The 18,678-nt window shown below is 50.4% G+C and overlaps 1 protein-coding gene across 1 annotated transcript; it reads right to left on the reverse strand.

Moving 5' to 3' along the window:
• Positions 1-14,039: 14,039 nt before the first annotated feature.
• Positions 14,040-16,110, reverse strand: CARTPT (CART prepropeptide). The gene is made up of 3 exons (XM_083818362.1): positions 15,919-16,110; positions 15,751-15,834; positions 14,040-15,674 (listed from the first exon to the last, which is right to left on the reverse strand). The coding sequence occupies exons 1-3, from the start codon at positions 16,093-16,095 to the stop codon at positions 15,567-15,569; spliced, it is 369 nt and encodes a 122-aa protein (XP_083674488.1). The 5' UTR covers positions 16,096-16,110; the 3' UTR covers positions 14,040-15,566.
• Positions 16,111-18,678: the final 2,568 nt, after the last annotated feature.

Below are 18,678 nucleotides of genomic sequence, written 5' to 3' on the forward strand. Positions count from 1 at the left end.
CCTTGTGTAAGCTGTGCAAGTCCAGGTTTTCAAGATAGCCTGTAACTTGGCTTCTCTTCAGACCGGAAATTCAAAAATACCCCAAAGCCTCACACCAGAGGAGCATTTTAAATGCCTTTTAAGAGAAGCAGCAATGTAGCAGCAAATGTCTACTGGCAGGCCACTACTAGTCATGTACAATATGATACACTGGTGTATAAATTTAATGCAAATACAGAGGAATCATAGAATCACAGAACAGTTAAGGCTGATAGGGACCTCTGGAGGTCATATGGTCCAACTCCTCTGCTCAGGCAGGACCATCTACAGCAGGTTGCCCAGGACCATGTCCAGAGAGCTTTTGAAGATTTCCAAGGAGGGGGAATTCCAGAGACTCTCTGAGCAACCTGGGCTGGTACTCCATAAACTCCATAAACTGCACAGTAAAGAAGTGCTTCCTGATGTTGAGAGAGAACATCTCATGTTCCAATTTGTGCCCATTGCCTGTTGTCCTGTAGCTGGGCACCACTGAAGAGAGCCTAGGACATTATTCTTTGCATCCTGCCTTCAGGTATTCATACACATTGATAAGATAAGGAAATTTATTAACAGGATGTAAGGGAAGTTGGTTGCCAGTCAAGGTTCTCATGGCCTTTTCCACTCTGTTCTTGTTGTTGAACACAGGTGCCTCTCCTATACTTGTTTATATTTCTCTGGCAGCTGCCAGCCCATACTGGAACGCCCTCAGGTCACAGCCCGCTTCTTACTTTTCCCTCCTCAGACCACCAGGTGGTGTTTTTAAAAAGTTCAGTAGTATCACCAACCTTACAGACTGTAATGGAAGTACATACTGCACCAACCTGCACCCCATTGTGGTCTTAAAGGTTGCAGTAAGGTCTCCCACAACCACAGGCAAAGGGAACTCCCCAACACTGCCTACTGGCTCTGTGCAGGGACTCAAAAAGTTGTTTGTGGTTCATGGGCCCACTAGCTGTTTTTTGGTGTCAGTCTAGGCTTTTTTGGGAATCCCATAGGGCCTTGCTAGTCAACCACAGTGGATCAGAAGAGGGGAAGGTCTGCTGGGACAAGTGGCACAGGTGTTAGCAGCACTGGTGGTCCCATTGCTACTCCCACTATTGCCTACCATGAAGAAGACATCCCACCTATCTAAAACAGGTGGGATATCCAACCTCCCATCCCATCATTTACCACCTACACAACAGTATTTGCCATCTTCTAGGCAAGACTCAAAAGGGTAGTATTTAATCAGGTACGTTCAGTATTATGTTTACCTGTCAAATCAGGTTACAGCCACCACTACGGCCTGACTACATGGAAAGGCTTCATGCAGGTCTCACGTCTCAGGTCTCCCCTGCTGCACATTGACCACAAGAGAAAGGACATGAATCAGCATTCTCTGGGGCTGAGAGACTATTTCCTTGGTAAAGGCTCTGTGTAAGAATCTCTGTAAGAAGCACTGAGTTCCCAAGTGCATGCATGACCTCACCTTTTGGCTTCTTAACAAATGTCCACCCAAGCCAGCTGTGTCAGAGCAGAGTCCTCAAGGCACTACTCACCACAGCACTGGGGCAGTATGTTGCTCAGTGGAGCAAAGAGAAGTGTGTCTATGGCTAAGCAGCCTTACATCTCCCACAGCTGCAGGACTACTTTTTATTTTGTGTGTGAGCCCTATGCCCATACACCATTGCATCAAGGGCTCTCTGCTCTCCAGGGAAAGGGGAACCAGGAGCTGGTGAACCCCAACACAGGTAGTGCCCTCAGCAGCGGTGCACAGTTGAGTGCCAGGGACAGGGTCCATCACCAGTCCCAGACAGAGAAGACAATGAAAGAGGTCCAGACTCTGTCTAGGAAGTGCAGTCGGAGGAGATGGGGCTGGCAACATGACTGGAGACAAGCTACGATATCTAGATGCAGGAGAGATCAGTACAGGAGAGGAGGTACCTACAGCACATACCTGAGATGCTGCAAGGAGACAAGACCAGAGAAAGGGCCGGGGGACTAAAGGCTCAAGTCTGAGCTCAAAAGGGACTCCGACAGGTGTGATGGAGTCACGGGGGTGAAGATGCTCAGGTCCCCGATGCCGTTTTGCTGCAGCCTCGGTTACCAGTAGAGGGCGGCGTTGCACTGTGCAGAGATCATTTTAACACCGACTTGCTGGGATTGTGAGAGGCCACAGATCCTCTAGGGATGCAAAGTATAGCTGTGTGCTCCACCTTCCTTTAAACTAACAAACAAAAACAAAAGAAAATAAAACACACAACGATAAAAATCTGAATAATCCAGCTTCCCATTCCTCACATTTAAACTAACCCAATGTTTTAGATGGGAGACAGCTACCTGCTGCATATTTTATTCCATTATAGCATTGCCACCTCATCTGCAATTTTGTTTTGTTTTCCCCAGTGCAAGTGGTTACCCTACCACCAGCTCAAAGACATAAAGCCCCAGTGTTTCTGTAAAACTGAAACTTTACAAGGAATAGGTGAACAGATGCAATATCGTGCGCTTCCATGTGAATGTACAAGTCAGAAATAGGGAGAAAGCCTACAAACATCCACAGATATGCTACATCAGTGTAGTGTACATCAGCTACATCCACAGATATGCTTCATACAAGTTACTGGTACATACCTCTTTTCTCTGATAAGTGAAAAAATGAGGAACCAAAAGAAAAAGAGGGGAAAAAAGGAAGGAAGGAAGGAAGGAAGGAAGGAAGGAAGGAAGGAAGGAAGGAAGGAAGGAAGGAAGGAAGGAAGGAAGGAAGGAAGGAAGGAAGGAAGGAAGGAAGGAAGGAAGGAAGGAAGGAAGAAAGGAAGGAAGGAAGATTAACAAGCAACAGTAATACCCAGCCCAGCAGAACACATCATGGTATTTTCCAGGGACTGTGAAATGATGCTACTGGAAATAAAATCTCCCAAGACAGGACCACCTAGAGTGAAAATTCATGGACACTCTGCCCATTTCAACTTACATCTCTCCCTCTCAAAGCAAGGGAATACAGAAAAGTGTATTTTCCTGTCTGTGAAGAATTGAGTTTTTGTGGGCACCTTGCCTTTCAGTTTATCCAAACAATAGTGTGAAATTGTATTTTTCATCCTTGCTTTTCCAATAGGTTGTGTTTCTAATCTCAGGGGAGTGGTGTGTACAGGAAGAGCTAGCCATGACAGGATGGAATCAGGGCAGAGCCAGAGTGTGCCAGGTTAGAAAGGAATGAGGCAGAAACCTCCTTTCAAAGGGTGTCAGCAAGGGGAGGATAAGAAGACAGACAGGTGGCAAGTAGGCAGTCTTCCCAGGTGGTTGGCAGCATCTTCCTGGGCATGATTTTGTTAGGGTTTTGGCTGGGATAACACTGATTTTCTCTGTAGAGGCTGTGTTTCTTCATATGATGCTGTGGCTTTGTTTTTTGATGAAAACAGTGGTGATAATACACTGATGCTTTAGTTGCTGCTGAACAGTGCTTACACCAAGTCAACGACTTTCAGGCTTCTTGTATTGCCCCACCAGCGAGGAGGCTGGGGTTGCACAAAGAGCTGGGAGAGGACACAGTCAAGACAGCTGGCCCAAAGATGTCCCATACCATGCATACTGTGTGGCATCATGCTGAACAGTATAAGTGGGGGGAGTTGGCCAGGGCAGCGGCTGTTGCTTCGGGTCTGGCTGAGCATTGGTTTGCTGGTGGTGAGCAGCTGCATTGTCCGTCACTTTCTTTATTCTTGTTGTTTCCTTTCCTTTCCTTTCCTTTCCTTTCCTTTCCTTTCCTTTCCTTTCCTTTCCTTTCCTTTCCTTTCCTTTCCTTTCCTTTCCTTTCCTTTCCTTTCCTTTCCTTTCCTTTCCTTTCCTTTCCTTTCCTTTCCTTTCCTTTCCTTTCCTTTCCTTTCCTTTCCTTTCCTTTCCTTTCCTTTCCTTTCCTTTCCTTTCCTTTCCTTTCCTTTCCTTTCCTTTCCTTTCCTTTCCTTTCCTTTCCTTTCCTTTCCTTTCCTTTCCTTTCCTTTCCTTGCCTTGCCTTGCCTTGCCTTGCCTTGCCTTGCCTTGCCTTGCCTTGCCTTGCCTTGCCTTGCCTTGCCTTGCCTTGCCTTGCCTTGCCTTGCCTTGCCTTGCCTTGCCTTGCCTTGCCTTGCCTTGCCTTGCCTTGCCTTGCCTTGCCTTGCCTTGCCTTGCCTTGCCTTGCCTTGCCTTGCCTTGCCTTGCCTTGCCTTGCCTTGCCTTGCCTTGCCTTGCCTTGCCTTGCCTTGCCTTGCCTTGCCTTGCCTTGCCTTGCCTTGCCTTGCCTTGCCTTGCCTTTTTTTTCTCTTTCTTATTAAGCTGTCCTTACCTAAACCTATGAAATCTTCCACTTTTCCTTTCAATTATCTCCTCCATCCCACTTGCAGGAAGGAGTGAGCAATCATCTGTGTGGCATTTAGCTGCCTGCTGATTTAAATCACAACAGTCTCCACGACAGAAGAAACTTTCACGGCTATCAACCAGGAAGCCCTACAGATACGCCTGTTCAAGAGGAGCTTTTATCACAGAAATCAGTCCTGAGCTGTATCCTGAGTTGTGTTAGCTGTACAATTCTTGTCCCCTTGTAACTGACTTTTCCCCTGGGGGAATTCATACTGTTCTGTGCCACTGTGTCACCAAGTTGTGTGGCCTTCTCTAACCTAAACGATTCTATAATTCTATGATAAAGCTGAATTTTTCTCTCAGTAGCTCATGGCAAAAGTTTTCTTTGTGCTCTACAAGACCCATCTTCTTCCCCAGACAGTGACACCCAATGGCATGCATTTTCCTGATACTTGGTAACAAAAAACAGAGCTTCTTCTGCCCCCACCAGGGATGCCAAGTTTGCGAAGTATGTGGAAGCCTCTAGGAGAAGACTTGGATGCAGACGATCAAAGTAAGTTACACAGAATCACAGAATTCTAGGGGTTGGAAGGGACCTCAAGAGATCATTGGGTCCAACCCCCCTGCCAAAGCAGGTTCCTTACAGCAGGCTGCCCAGGTAGGCATCCAGATGGGCCTTGAATATCTCCAGAGAAGGAGACTCCACAACCTCCCTGGGCAGCCTGTTCCAGTGCTCCGTCACCCTCACAATGAAGAAGTTTTTTTGCATGTTGGTGCGGAACTTCCTGTGCTCCACTTTTTGGCCATTGCCCCTTGTCCTGTCCCCTCAAACCACTGAAAAGAGGTTGGCCATATCCTGTTGTCTCCCACACTTCATGTATTTTTAAACATTGATAAGATCCTCCCTCAGCCTTCTTTTCTTAAGGCTGAACAGACCCAGGTCTCTCAGCCCTTCCTCATAGGGAAGATGCTCCAGGGCCTGCATCATCTTTGTGGCCCTCCACTGGGCCACAAAGAGTCTCCTGAACTCTATCCAGAAGATCCCTGTCTTTTCTTGTACTGGGGAGCCCAGAACTGGACACAGTACTCCAGGTGAGGCCTGACCAGGGCGGAGTGGAGGGGGAGGATCACTTCCCTTGACCTGCTGGCCACATTCCTTCTAATGCATGCCAGGATCCCATTGGCCTTCTTGGCCACCAGTGCACACTGCTGGCTCATAGCCAACCTGTCGTCCACCAGGACCCCCAGGTCCTTCTCCTCAGAGCTCCTCTCCAGTAGGTCATCCCCCAGCCTGTACTGATACATCTGGTTGTTCCTTCCCAGGTGCAGGACTCTACACTTGCTCTTATTAAACCTCATTTGGTTTCTTCCTGCCCAGCTCTCCAGCCTGTCCAGGTCTCGCTGAATGGCAGCAAAGCCTTCTGCCATGTCAGCCACTCCGCCCAGCTTTGTATGATCAGCGTACTTGCTGAGGGTGGACATTATTCTTCATCAAGGTCATCAATGAAGATGTTGAACAAGACCGGACCCAGCACCGACCCCTGGGGAACACTGCTTGTCACAGGTCTCCAGCCGGACTCTGCACCACCAATCACCACCCTCTGAGCTCATCCAGTCAGCCAGTTCTCAACCCACCTTACTGTCCACTCATCTATCCTACACTTTCTCAGCTTTCATTGCAGGATGTCATGGGAGATGGTATCAAAAGCCTTGGTGAAGTCAAGGTAGAAGATATCCACTGCTCTCCCCCCATCTACCCAGCTGGTGATGTCATCATGGAAGGCAATGAGGTTGGTCGAGCATGATTTCCCCTTGGTGAATCCATGCTGACTACTCCTCATAACCTTCTCTTCCAATTGCTTGGAGATGGCATCCAGAACAAGCTGTTCCAACACCTTTCCAGGGACAAAGGTGAGACTGACTAAGTTGATCATCTCTGTCTTTGAGTTTCTGAGTAGACCGTTCCTGTGAATGGAAGCCCTAGAAGGTGGACTACAGTCTATACCAGCACGTGCAATGTGTTAAAAGGAAGCCCGCAGAAAGCAGGGAGAAGAGACAACACAATACACCTGAGATGCTTTGACCCACTGCTAGCTTATTTGGTTGGGGTTTGGGTAGTGACAAAGATAGGTTTTCTGCATGGGCTTCTTGATTTCTATCATTGTATTTTATTTTTATTTCCTCCAGAAGGATTAAAAGATTTACAATAGATAGTGTCACCTTGAATTAATACTTTTTTTGACATACTTTTTTATGATATTTCTTTGCATTTTAGTCTTGATGTCTGTTGTAGTTGAGAAGGGTCCAATGTGTTTAGCCAGGTGCAGGTGCCTAGGAGCAGCCAGAAGCCCCAGAGCTCCTTAGCTCAAGCTTACAGCAGTGACCCACTTGAGCAGTGGGGTTGGCAGAAGCTCATGGTCAGCCTGCCACATGGAACAGAGGAACCCACCAACCAGTCTGTTAGGACTAGTTTTCTCCTCACAAGCCTTTCCAGCTGGAAGAACCAATTGAAAAGAAAATTATTTTGAAACAGAGTTTCATCTAAGCAAGCAGATTTACCACTGTTGAGTTCTTCTGCGTTGACACTTGAGACAGCTTGATTTTTGACTTCAAGCTTGACAAAGACATATTTCTGAACCTTAGAAAATTCTCTTACTGCTACCCTAGCTGTCTATACCCATGATGAACCCTCAAAGGCTGCTGTGCTTGTTTTGGGCCCTCAGCTAAGTGGTGTGTAGGGCCTGCCTTGGAAGTGTTTTTTTTGTTTGTTTGTTTGTTTTTTGTTTGTTTTTTTTTTTCCATGTTCCCCTCACTAATGTTGAATAAAACAGCCTCTTTCCATACTTATTGATGTCCCAATCCAGCCACATGGTCCCAATAGATTTTCTTCAGATTCTAGAATTAGCAGAAGGGCAGGATAGTCCAAAAGGGCTTGTTCCTGAATAGTCTTTCCATGCAGGAAAGAACCTGCAGCAGGTCAGAACCATGGCCATTGGCATTTGCTCTCTACACAAGCTGCTTAGGGAGGCAGCCCCCCTTCCTGCTGTCTCCAAGACTGCCACTCATTTATCTCCTCCTATTTTATCCAGCAGTCAGATGAAGAACGTCCTGGATGTTGATCTGATCACTGACCTTGCCCACAGACAACCAGGTAGGAGCTGCTATGCCTCCTCCCCTTTTCTTTTTGGTGGAGAAAAAAGCGATACTTGCAGAATCCAGACCCTTTGCAAAGAGGTCATGAAGCTGAGTTGGCTTCTATGAGGCCATGTTAAGTTTCTGTTGAGCAGTGTGGTATGTCCCAACTCTCCCACTTGGGCCAAGAGATTCTGCCCTGGTGCATGGCTATTTTCCTCCTGAGGAGCATTACCCCGTTTCAAAATGCACGAGATTCCTGTTGTCTCATTTCTCCAGCCTGTTAAGGTCCCTCTAGATGACAGCACACTCACCTGCTCTGTCAACTACTCCCAGTTTTGTATCCTCTGCAAACTTGCTGTACACTCTGGACTGTTGTCCAGGCCACTAATGAAGGTGTTAAATAGCATCTGCCACAGTGTTGCCCCTGTGGTACACCACTGACAACTGGCCTCCAGCACTGCAGCTGCTGCAACACCCATTCAGGTGCTGGAGTGCGTCCTACAGGGACTGGAAGCATTGGAGACTGACCCCACGGTGGCAGGGCAGGTCCTCACAACCAGACCCATCCCATCCACTGGCAAACGTGCAAGGCAGGCAAGGAAGCACCAGGCATCTCCTGGGGATGAGGATGACAGCTCTCTTCTGACGAGTATAGAGGCACCCATTTGCTGACCTGATATACCCTGTAGAGAGGTGCGTCGCTTACTGGGGGCTCCTATCAGAGATGTCACCAAGAGACTACCAAGTCTCATACAGCCACTGACTATTACCCACTGCTGTTATTTCATGTGTGCACCACTGATACAGTTAGTAGCAGTCTGAGGAGTATGAAGAAGGACTGCAGAGCCCTGGGAGTGGTGGTAAAGAACTCTGGAGTGCAAGTAGTCTTTTTGCCAATCCTTCCAGTCAAAGGGATGGGATTTGAAAGGGCCAGATGAATCTGGCAAATCAACAGGTGGTTACAGGACTTGTGCCACAGCCAGGGGTTCAGCTACTTGGACTGTGGGGCTTGCTTTGAGAAACCTGGTCAACTTGGGGCTGACAGGGTCCAGTCAGAGAAGGTGAAGGGCACCTTCAGTCGCAGGCCTGCTAAAGTGGAGAAGAGTGCTTTAAACTAAAGTTGCCAGGAGAGGGGAACCTCATTCCATCCAACTCCTGTCAATTCTATGCCAGTGCCAGTAAAAGATGCTTAGAGCCTGGAGACGGATCACAGGTCAGCAGGAGAGCACATGAAGAGCTGCGTGAAGGATTTCCAGCCACTCCAGCCAGTCAGCTTCAGCAGGGGCCCAACATAAATGACTCCATGCAAATGCATGTAGCATGAGGAAAACACAAGAACAGCTAGAAAAGTGCACATGCCTGCAGGGCTATGATCTTGTTGGTATCACAGAGATGTGGTGGGATGGCTCCCACCACTGGAGCATTCAACTGGAAGGTTACAGGCTCTTCAGGAAGGGCAGGCAGGGAGGTCAAGGAAGGGGCACCATCCTCTATGTCAGTGAGCAACCAGAGTGCATACAGCTTTGCCTGGGCATGGATGAGGAGCTGACTGAGAGCTTATGGGTCAGAATTGAAGTGAAGGCAGGGACAGGTGAAGGTGTGTGTCACAAGCCACCTCATCAAGAAAACCAAGCAGATGAGGTCCTGTATAGACAGTTAGGAGCAGCCCCACATTCAAGCATCCTGGTTATCATAGAGGACTTCAACCACCCCAACATCTGTTGGAGGGACAGCACAGCAGGGCGTAGGCAGTCCAGGAGGTTCCTGGAATTCATTGATAATGAATTCCTTCTCCAAGTGACAGAGGAGCCAACAAGGAGAGGTGCTATGCTGGATCTTGTTCTCAAGAACAAGGAGGAGCTGGTGGAGAATGTGGAGCTCAAGGGCAGTCTTGTCTGCAGTGATCATGAAACGGTGGAGATCAAGATCCTTAGGGCAGTGAGAAGGATGCACAACAAGCTGACTACCCTGGATTTCAGATCAGACTTCGATCTCTTCAGGGACTTCTTGGTAGAGTACCATGGGATGAAGAGGGAAGAGTGGCCCAAGTATATCAGTGCTAAAAGGAATCACAGAATCACAGAATGTTAAGGATCAGAAGGAGCCTTGAAAGATCATCTAGTCCAATCCCCCTGCCAGAGCAGGAACACCTAGATCACTTCACACAGGAACATGTTCAGGTGGGTTTTGAATGTCTCCAGTGAAGGAGACTCCACACCCTGCCTGGGCAGCCTGTTCCAGTGTTCTGTCACCCTCACCATAAAAAAGTTTTGTCTCATATTTAAGCGGAACCTCCTTTGTTCCAGCTTGCACCCATTGCCCCTTGTCATGTCTTTGGATGTCACCAAAAGAAGCCTGGCTCTGTCCTCCTGACACTCACCCTTTACATATTTATAAACGTTAAGAAGGTCACCCCTCAGTCTCCTCTTCTCTAAGCTAGAGACCCAGCACCCTCAGCCTTTCCTCATAAGGGAGATGCTCCACTCCCTTATTCATCCTCATGGCTCTGCAATGGACTCTCTCAAGCAGTTCCCTGTCCTTCTTGAACTGAAGGGCCTAGAAGGGGACAGAATATTCTAGATGTGGTCTCACCAGGGCAGAGTAGAGGGGGAGGAGAACCTCTCTCGACATACTAACCACACCCTTTCTGATACACCCTAGGATGCCATTGGCCTTCCTGGCCACAAGGGCACAGTGCTAGCTCACGGACATCCCACTCTCCACTTAGGACCCCCAGGTCCTTTTCCCCTGTGCTGCTCTCCAGTAGGGCAGTCCCCAACTTATACTGGTACCTGGAGTTGTTCTTGCCCAGATGCAGGACCCCACACTTGCCCTCGTTGTATTTCATTAAATTTCTCCCCACCCAATTCTCCAACCTGTCAAAGTCCCATTGGATGGCAGAACAGCCTTCCGGCATGTCAGCCACTCCTCTCAGTTTAGAGTCATCAGCAAACTTGCTGACAGCACACTCCATTCCCTCATCCAAGTCATCGATGAATATATTGAACAACACTGCTCCCAGAATTGACCCCTGAGAGACTCCGCTAGATACAGACCTCCAACTTGACTCCGTCCCATTAACCACAACCTTCTGGCTTCTTCCTTCAGCCAATTTACAGTCCGTCTCACTAACCAATTGTCCAGACTGCATTTCCTCAGTTTAGCTGTGAGGAAGCTGTGAGAGACGATGTCAAAGGCTTTACTGAAATCAAGATACACCACATCCACTGCTTTTCCATCATCTATCCACTCAGTTATATACTCATAAAAGGCTGTCAGGTTGGTCAAGCACGACTTCCCCTTGGTGAAGCCATGTTGACTGCCCCTAATGACCCTCTTATCCTTGATATGACTAGAGACAGTGCCAAGGATAAGTTGTTCCATCACCTTTCCAGGGATGGAGGTGAGGCTGACCAGTCTATAGTTACCCAGGTCCTACTTCTTGCCCTTTTTGAAGACCATAGTGATATTTGCTTTCCTCCAGTCCTCCAACACCTCTTCCAATGCCCATGACTTACCAAAGATGATGGAGAGTAGCCTAGCAATGACTTCTGCAAGCTCTCTCAACACCCATGGACCCATGGATTTATGGATGGCCAGCTTGCTTAATCGGTCCTTAACCCAGCCCTCATCAACTGAGGCAAATTCCTCCTTTATTCCAACCTCCTCTGGGGCCTCAGGGGTACGGGGATCCTCAGGAGAGCCTCCAGCATTATAGAGAGACAAAGGAGGCATTCAGTCACTCTGCCTTCTCTTTATCTTCTGTCACCAGGGCACCTACCTCATTCATCACTGGGCTTACATTACCTCTAGTGTTAGTTTTATCTGCAATGTATTTGAAGAAGCCCTTTCTGTTGTCCTTGACCCCTCTCACAAGGGCCTTAGCTTTCCTATTAGCCTCCCTACATCCTCTGACAACAGCCTGATACTCCTCCCAAGTGACCAGCCCCTCCTTCCATGATTTGTATATTCTCCTCTTCCACTTGAGTTTGCCCAGAAATTCCCTGTTTAACCATGCAGGTCCTCTGGCTTTCTTTACTGCCCAGTTTAGAGGGACCTGGACAGGCCTGAGAGGTGGGCCTGTGTGAACTTCATGAGGTTCAACAAGGCCAAGTGAAAGATTCAGCTTCTGGGCCAGGGCAATCCCAAGCACAAATACAGGGTGGGCAGAGAATGGATTGAGAGCAGTACTGATGGGAAGGACTTGGAGATGTTGGCTGATAAGAAACTCAACATGAGCCAGCAATGTGAGCTTGCAGCCTAGAAAGCCAACTGTATCCTGGGCTGCATAAAAAGCAGCATGGCCAGCAGGTCAAGGGAAATGATTCTCCTCCTCTACTCTGCTCTTGTGATACCCCACCTGGAGTGCTGCATTCAGCTCTGGGGCGCCCAGCACAAAAAGGACATGGACCTGTTGGAACAAGTCCACGGGAGAGCCACAAGTATGACCAGAGGCCTGGAGTACCTCTCCTATGAAGACAGGCTGAGAGAGCTGAGGTTGTTCAGTCTAAAGAAAAGAAGACTCCAAGTAGCAGCCTTCCAGTACGTAAAGGGGGTCTACAGGAAAGCTGGAGAGGGACTCTTTGTCAGGGAGTACAGTGACAGGACAAGGGGTAATGGTTTTAAACTAAAAGAAGGTAGGTTTAGATTAAACATTAGGAAGAGATTCTTTACTTCTGTAAAGTCTTTGACATGGTCCCACATGACATACTGATTCAAGCTGGAGAGAGATGGATTTGATGGGTGAACCATTCAGTGGATGAGGTGTTGGCTTGAAGGTCTCACACAGAGAGTTGGTGTCCAAGTGGAGGCCTGTGATGAGCAGTGTCCCTCAGGGGTCTGTTTTGGAACTGGTGCTGTTTAATATCTTTATACATAGACATTGGGATTGAGTGCACCCTCAGCAAATTTGCAGATGACACCAAACTGAGTGGTGCAATTGATACCAAAAAAAGAAGGGCTACCATCCAGAGGGACCTGGACAAGCTTGAGAATCAGGCCCATGTGAACCTAATGAGGTTCAACAAGTCCAAGCGCAAACTGCAGCACCTGGGTTAGGGTAATCCCGGGCATGAGCACAGAGTGGGAGAAGAACTCATTGAGAGCAGCCCTGCAGCGAAGAACTTGGGGATTCCGGTGGACAAAAAGCTCGACATGAGCCAGCAGTGCATACATGCAGCCCAGAAGACCATCTGTATCCTGGGCTGCATCAAAAGAGGAGTGGCCAGCAGGTCGAGGGAGGTGATTGTCCCCCACTACTCTGCCCTCCTGAGGCCCCACTTTGAGTGCTGTGTCCAGGCCTGGAGCCCTCAGCACTGGAAGGATGTGGGGCTGTTAGAGAGGGTCCAGAGGAGGGCCACAAAGATGATCAGAAGTCTTGAGCACTTCTCCGACAAAGAAGGGCTGAAGGAGCTGGGGCTGTTCAGCCTACAGAAGAGAAAGCTTTAGGGAGACCTCATTGCACCTTTTGAATAATTACAGGTGGCTTATAAAAAGGATGGAGAGCAACTTTTTGCTCAGGTAGATAATGACAGGACAACGGGGAATGGTTTTAAAATAAAAGAGGGGAGGGTGTTAAATTAGATGTTAGGAGGAAATTCTTCACTCAGAGAGTGGTGAGGCACTGGAACAGGTTGCCCAGAGAAGCTGTCTGCCCCATCCTTGGAGGTGTTCAAGGCTAGGTAGTGGATGGGACTTTAGACAGCTTGATCTAATGGAAGACGTCCCCACTCATGGCAGAGGGTTTGTAACTAGATGGCCTTCAAGGTCCCTTCCAACGCAAGTCATTCTGTGGTGCTATGATTCATTATAGGATCTGAGGCCAGGCTGAGATATCAGCCTACGGGGCCCATGGCTAAGCAGAACAGGGCTGTAGAAAGCTGGAGACCAGCAACCTATGGCATCACTGGGGCAAGGGATGAAGGCTCTGGGCTGGGCTGAAATGGGATCCAGGTCTGGGGGCGGGAGGCAGGGGTCAGGTCTGGGGGTGTGGAGGGGGAGGCCTTGGGGTGGCTGGAGCAGTCCTTGAGGCCCATGACAAAGCTCTGTGGACATGACAAAGCCTTGAGGACATGACAAAGCACAGTGGAGATGCCCAGAGGTATAGGCACTCCCCTCCCCTAAAATGCCGCAACTTCTCATGTCTGAACTCTTCAAAAGGAATGGAGAAATAAAGAAATCCTTTGAAAAAAAAAATGGTGTCACCTGACATCATCAGTGTTAGAAGTGTGAAGGACATTCAAGTGACAGCTATATGCAGACTGTTACATCACAGGTTTCCCTGCTCGTGTGCTCTTTTAATTCTGTACAATAAAAAAAAGCTAATGTAACATAAGTGTTTATAAGTGTAATCAGAGTGGTAAGAGCCCCTCAGGCTATAGCACGTGACACTGCAGAGAGCATTCTCATAATGACAGCATCACACAAATGAACCAGAAGTCCCAGTTTCTTTGTTAGGTATTAGATTTTTTTATTTTGGTCTTTATTTAAACCATACTTATAATTTTGAGCATTATGAACAAGCAAAACAAGAACTATAACATTATAAAATTAACTCACAAGCTGAATCTTTCTTGATATCTTTCAGTCCAATATTTCACGTCTCAGTACAAATTTGTATAACTACACTTTTCAGTAGAAAATGTTACACGTTTAGATAGTCTGCAGTGGAATGAGTTTGCTGACAGCCGTGGTACCTGTGGTGGGACCCTGGTCAGCACGTTCAGTCCCCAGTAGCCATGGGCAACTCTGCTGCATGCCAGGGGGACCGTGGAGGAGACAAACTCATGGCTGAGAGCATACAGGTTGGCACCTAAATCCTTCCTATCGTAGGGGAAAATAAGCAAACAAAAAACATAGGTGGTATGAAAGAAATATTTCATTAATCCACAAGAAATGAAGATTAAATGCCTCCATGGTGTCCCAGGGCTACACCGAAAAGCCGTCAGGAGCACGGCCACCAGATCGCACACGCCTCCAGCCCTGCAGTGCCGCCTTCGCACCTCTCCCACAGAGGCCAGCACCTTCCCACGGCCGCGTGGATCGTAACCTGGAAAATCCCACCACTGCTCACCTCCTACCCCTTTTCTCTTCGTGGCACCCCCGCACACGGCGCTCCCACCACTCGGGTGCTGTCTCCTGCCCCATTTCGGCGCACAGCCCCTCCCAGGACGGTTCCACCCTGCTCACCCAGGGCATCCCTCGGCCCTGCGGTACCCCCCGGCCCCGCCGCACTTCGCTTTTCCCCTCCTTCAGCCCGAGGCCGGGCCGGGATGAGCCAGAAGCACGAAGCTCTCTCCCCAGCCCGTCATGGGGAGCCTGGCCGGGGCGCACAGTGACCCCCAGCTCCCCGGCTCGGGGCGCTTGGTGTTCCCGTGCGGGAAATCAAGACTTTGTCCCAAACGCCGTCATCAGAACAGTGACTTTATTAAGAGAGACGAACAGAGGATTAAAACACGTCATGAGTTCGCTGGAGCGCACAGTGCACCTGTGGAGGACAGACACGTTTACGTACATCAGTTCGTTGTAGAAACGTGAGAAATTTGGTTCGGGTGACTGGGATATCCCCTGCTGGTTCGCCACGGATCCAGGCGGCTTTCTCTCCGCGGCGGCTCCGGTAAAGCGACGGCTTCCCGCCAGCCCCGCAGCCGGAGCCCTGAGCACCGCCGGCTCCCACGCCGGGCTCCCCCCGTGCGTACCTCCTGCCCGACGGGGCGGGCGCTCCCGGCCGCGGGGCGAGGGGACGGGGCTCAGGGCGCTCCCCCCGCCGCCACCAGCTCCTCCTCACGCCCACCCAGGGCACCCCCGGCCCCGGCCCCTCCGGTGGATGTCTCGGAAAGGAGACGAGCGCCGGCCCCGCTCCCGGGCTCGGCTCGGCTCCCGGCAGGAGCGGGCTGGTTTTTTTTCTTTTTTTTTTTTTTTTTTCCCTGGACGGACAGAAATCAGACGGGGGAAGCGGGGCGGGGAGGGGGGACAGGGAAGAGAACAGCTCCACGGATGTCGGATGTCACGGACGGCGTTACACGGGGTCCCCCCGGGCCGACGAGGAGCCGGGCCGGGAGGCGGTGGTGCCTGCACGCCCAGCGGCGAGCCCGGGGCCGCTCCGCTCACAGGCACTTGAGGAGGAAGGAGTTGCACCAGGTCCCCCGGGGGCAGTCGCAGAGCTTCCCGATGCGGGCCCCCTTCCTCACGGCGCACTGCTCCCCAGCGTCGCACTGCGGGCAGCGGCAGGGCCGTCAGGGGGGCACCCCAGCGGCCGCCGCCGCCGCCGCCTCCCGCCGGCGCACTCACCATCGGCACCTGCCCGAACTTCTTCTCGTAGTGCGGCATCCGCTTGCTCTTCAGCTTCTCCAGCACCTCCTGCAGCGCCTCGATCTGCAGGGACACCCCGGCACCCCATCAGCCCTCTCCCGCCCGGACAGCGCCCCTCATCCCAGACCCCTTCTCCCCCTTCCCCACCAGCTCCTTCTCGCGGGACGCTTCGCCGCCTCCTTCTCCTCCTCCTCCGCCGCCGCCGCCGCCGCCGGGGGACCCCAGGTCGCGGGCGCGGCGCAGAGAGGGCTGCCCCTGCCCGCGGGCGCCCAGCAGCAGCGCGGCCGCCACGGCGCAGAGCGCCAGCGCCCGGCAGCTCTCCATGGTGCTGCCGCCCGCCCCGCCGAGCCGCCGCCGCCGCCCCTTTATAGCGCCCGCGCCCTCCCCGCCGTGCGTCAGCGCCCCCCGCCGCCGCCCCGCCCCGGGAGCACCGAGACGGAGCCGTCACTCGGCTCCTGAGCGGCGGCCGGGCACACCGAGCCACGGGGGGAGTGCGTGTCACACGCCCGTCTTGTGTCTGTGTGTGTCACGCGCCCATCGTGTGTGTCTGTGTGTGTGTCACACGCTCGTCGTGTGTCTGTGTTTGTCACACGCCCGTCAGGTCTTCGTCAGGGAGGTCGGGGCTGGAAGGCAGCGGGATCAGGAGGAGGGAGGGTTGGTAGCCGTAGGACTAAGGGAAAGTAGGGCAAGACGAGAGGAAGAGCAAGGACTGTAGGATCAGCCTGCGGGAAATGGGGGTAGAGGAGAGGAGGATGGGCTGCGTAGGGGTGACAGGTGGGACTGGGTAGGATAGGGAGGCTTGGGGCTGTAGAGCATGATGGACAACTGGCCCAGGACAAAAGTAATAACCGGTGCTTCGAGCACAACCCTGAGAAGGGGCTCAAGGCCACGCACAACCTTGCTGAGCAGGGGCTCAGTGAGCACCACCCGCCCTGTGCATGAAATGTGGTGCCCACCTCTTGGGGAGAAGAAAGCACAGTCACCAAAACGAGAACTGGCACCATCATGAGGGTACTGCACTCGCCGCCTTCATGCCTCTCCACTGATGTTCACCTCCACAGGCTGGGAGACTTCATGTTGAGCCAAGGTGCCCAAGTCTTGGCCATTTGTGGCCAGGGCAGGAGGAAGATGAGAGCAGCTTCCCTGGCTGAGAAAAGTGGTGTTGTGCTTGGGGAGCAGGTGAGAGGAGGGAAAGAGGACCCCTCACTCCCACAGGCTGAGGCTGGGGGGAAGCCGTGGGGAGCCAAGCAGCGTGGCTGCAGCCCCTGTCAGGAGCCAGTCGGCCCCACACAACATGGTGGCTGTGGGCAGGGAGAAGGTGGCAGGCCTGCCTGAGGGGAGGCCTCACTCACGGCATGGCAGAGGCGTGGGGATGCGGATGCCCTCTGGCCTGTGGTAGCTGGACCTGAGCTGGGTCTCCCAGCTGCAAAGAGGATTATCTGGAGATGGGGGACTTCAGGAAGCCTCCTTGGCAAAACTCTATTGGTGGGCAGTCTGTCAGGGAGGTAGGAGTAGCCTGAAAGTCAAAATGACATGGGCAAAGAGAAGGTTCTTCAAAGAGAAGAAGTGAAACAGGCCCAGAAGCATATTTTTCCATGCAGGAATCAACATTTAAAGGGGCCAAAAGGAGCTGTGGCTTAAACAGTTTTCAAGAGCACTGTTCTGTTTGAGGCAATAAAAAGGCTCTGATTTCTACAGCTATCATGTTGCTTGTCTCCACAGCTGCTTGTTCACCTCTTGCTGCTACCACCTCCCACACACTCCTATTGATCATCAAATCCAGCAAAGGTCCCGTTTGTAATTGCTCTTCAGAGTAGAGATCCTCTGTTTGCATAAATCCTCCAGCCTCACTTTGCTGCAGGGAAGGCTAAGATGTCAGCTGTCAGGCTGATGGTCAACTGCTCATAACAAATCCCACATCTGCACAGCTGGTGCAGAAATGCAACCCTGTGAACTGCTGGAAATGATGGGCCTGCCAAAGCAAAGTTTCTTAGAGCAGAGAAATAACACAGACAAGAAGAACGCCACACTTCATATGGACAGGCAGATATATGGCTTATTCAGCTTTGAAAGCAGTGTCTGTGAAGCCTGACGAAAAATTCAAACCATATTTCATAGTACAAGGATTACTCATGCAGTGCTGAAAACACCACAGAAATGCTCAGAAGACATCACTGCTTTCTTTCCAACTTGTACTTCCATGTGAAAAGCTGAAGTCCTGACTCTTAGTTCCCGCAGTGAAATTATGATTGAACGTGGAGGTAATTACAAATTTCTATTTCCAAAAGCCATCGTATCTGTCTGGCTATAGACACCTACAGAGCCGTACATTTCTGCACTTACCTGTTGCTGTCTTTATAAACTGAACTGTACCCTGCTCCACAGTCAGCTGTTCTTGTAGACTATGTCTCCATCACTGGGGGGAAAATGTTGTAGGGTGCAGGATAGCCAAATGTTAAATAAGAAGCTACCAGGTCAATGAGCAGAATGGGGTAATGGTACAAAGAAGCAAAATCTCTGTTTACAATTACAAAAAAAGGCAGGTACTTTTTGGCAACAGCATTTGTAGTCAGTTGTAAGAGTAACTTAAATATTACTCCTACGGGGCAGCCTGAGGTACTACAGAACTCATTCACAGATAATCTACATGAAATCCAGTCAGACCTCATGGATGAACAGCTCTGTTGCAGCTACGTATTTATTCGAGCTTCTCAAAGTTAACACACTTACTAAAGCTAATATGGATGACGTACAGATGGGACACAGTCAATGTATTTTAACATCTACATATCAAATGGATAATTTTTGAAGTTTTGCACTATGTATGCTTTGTATAATCACACCCTTCCGTTGTGACTAATTAACTGAGTGTAATTCTAAACACAGGAAAATAAAGGAGGTTTCTGT

The sequence above is a fragment of the Anser anser genome (assembly GCF_964211835.1).
Source record: "Anser anser genome assembly, chromosome: Z".
NCBI lineage: Eukaryota > Metazoa > Chordata > Aves > Anseriformes > Anatidae > Anser > Anser anser.

What these genes read in the sequence shown, in the direction of transcription:
- CARTPT (XM_083818362.1), bottom strand. Translation starts at nt 16,095, where the DNA reads ATGGAGAGCTGCCGGGCGCTGGCGCTCTGCGCCGTGGCGGCCGCGCTG. An exon ending in CGTCCCGCGAGAAGGAGCTG is followed by an intron (nt 15,835 to 15,918) that starts GTGGGGAAGGGG and finishes GTGTCCCTGCAG; the next exon opens with ATCGAGGCGCTGCAGGAGGT. An exon ending in AGTTCGGGCAGGTGCCGATG is followed by an intron (nt 15,675 to 15,750) that starts GTGAGTGCGCCG and finishes CGCTGCCCGCAG; the next exon opens with TGCGACGCTGGGGAGCAGTG.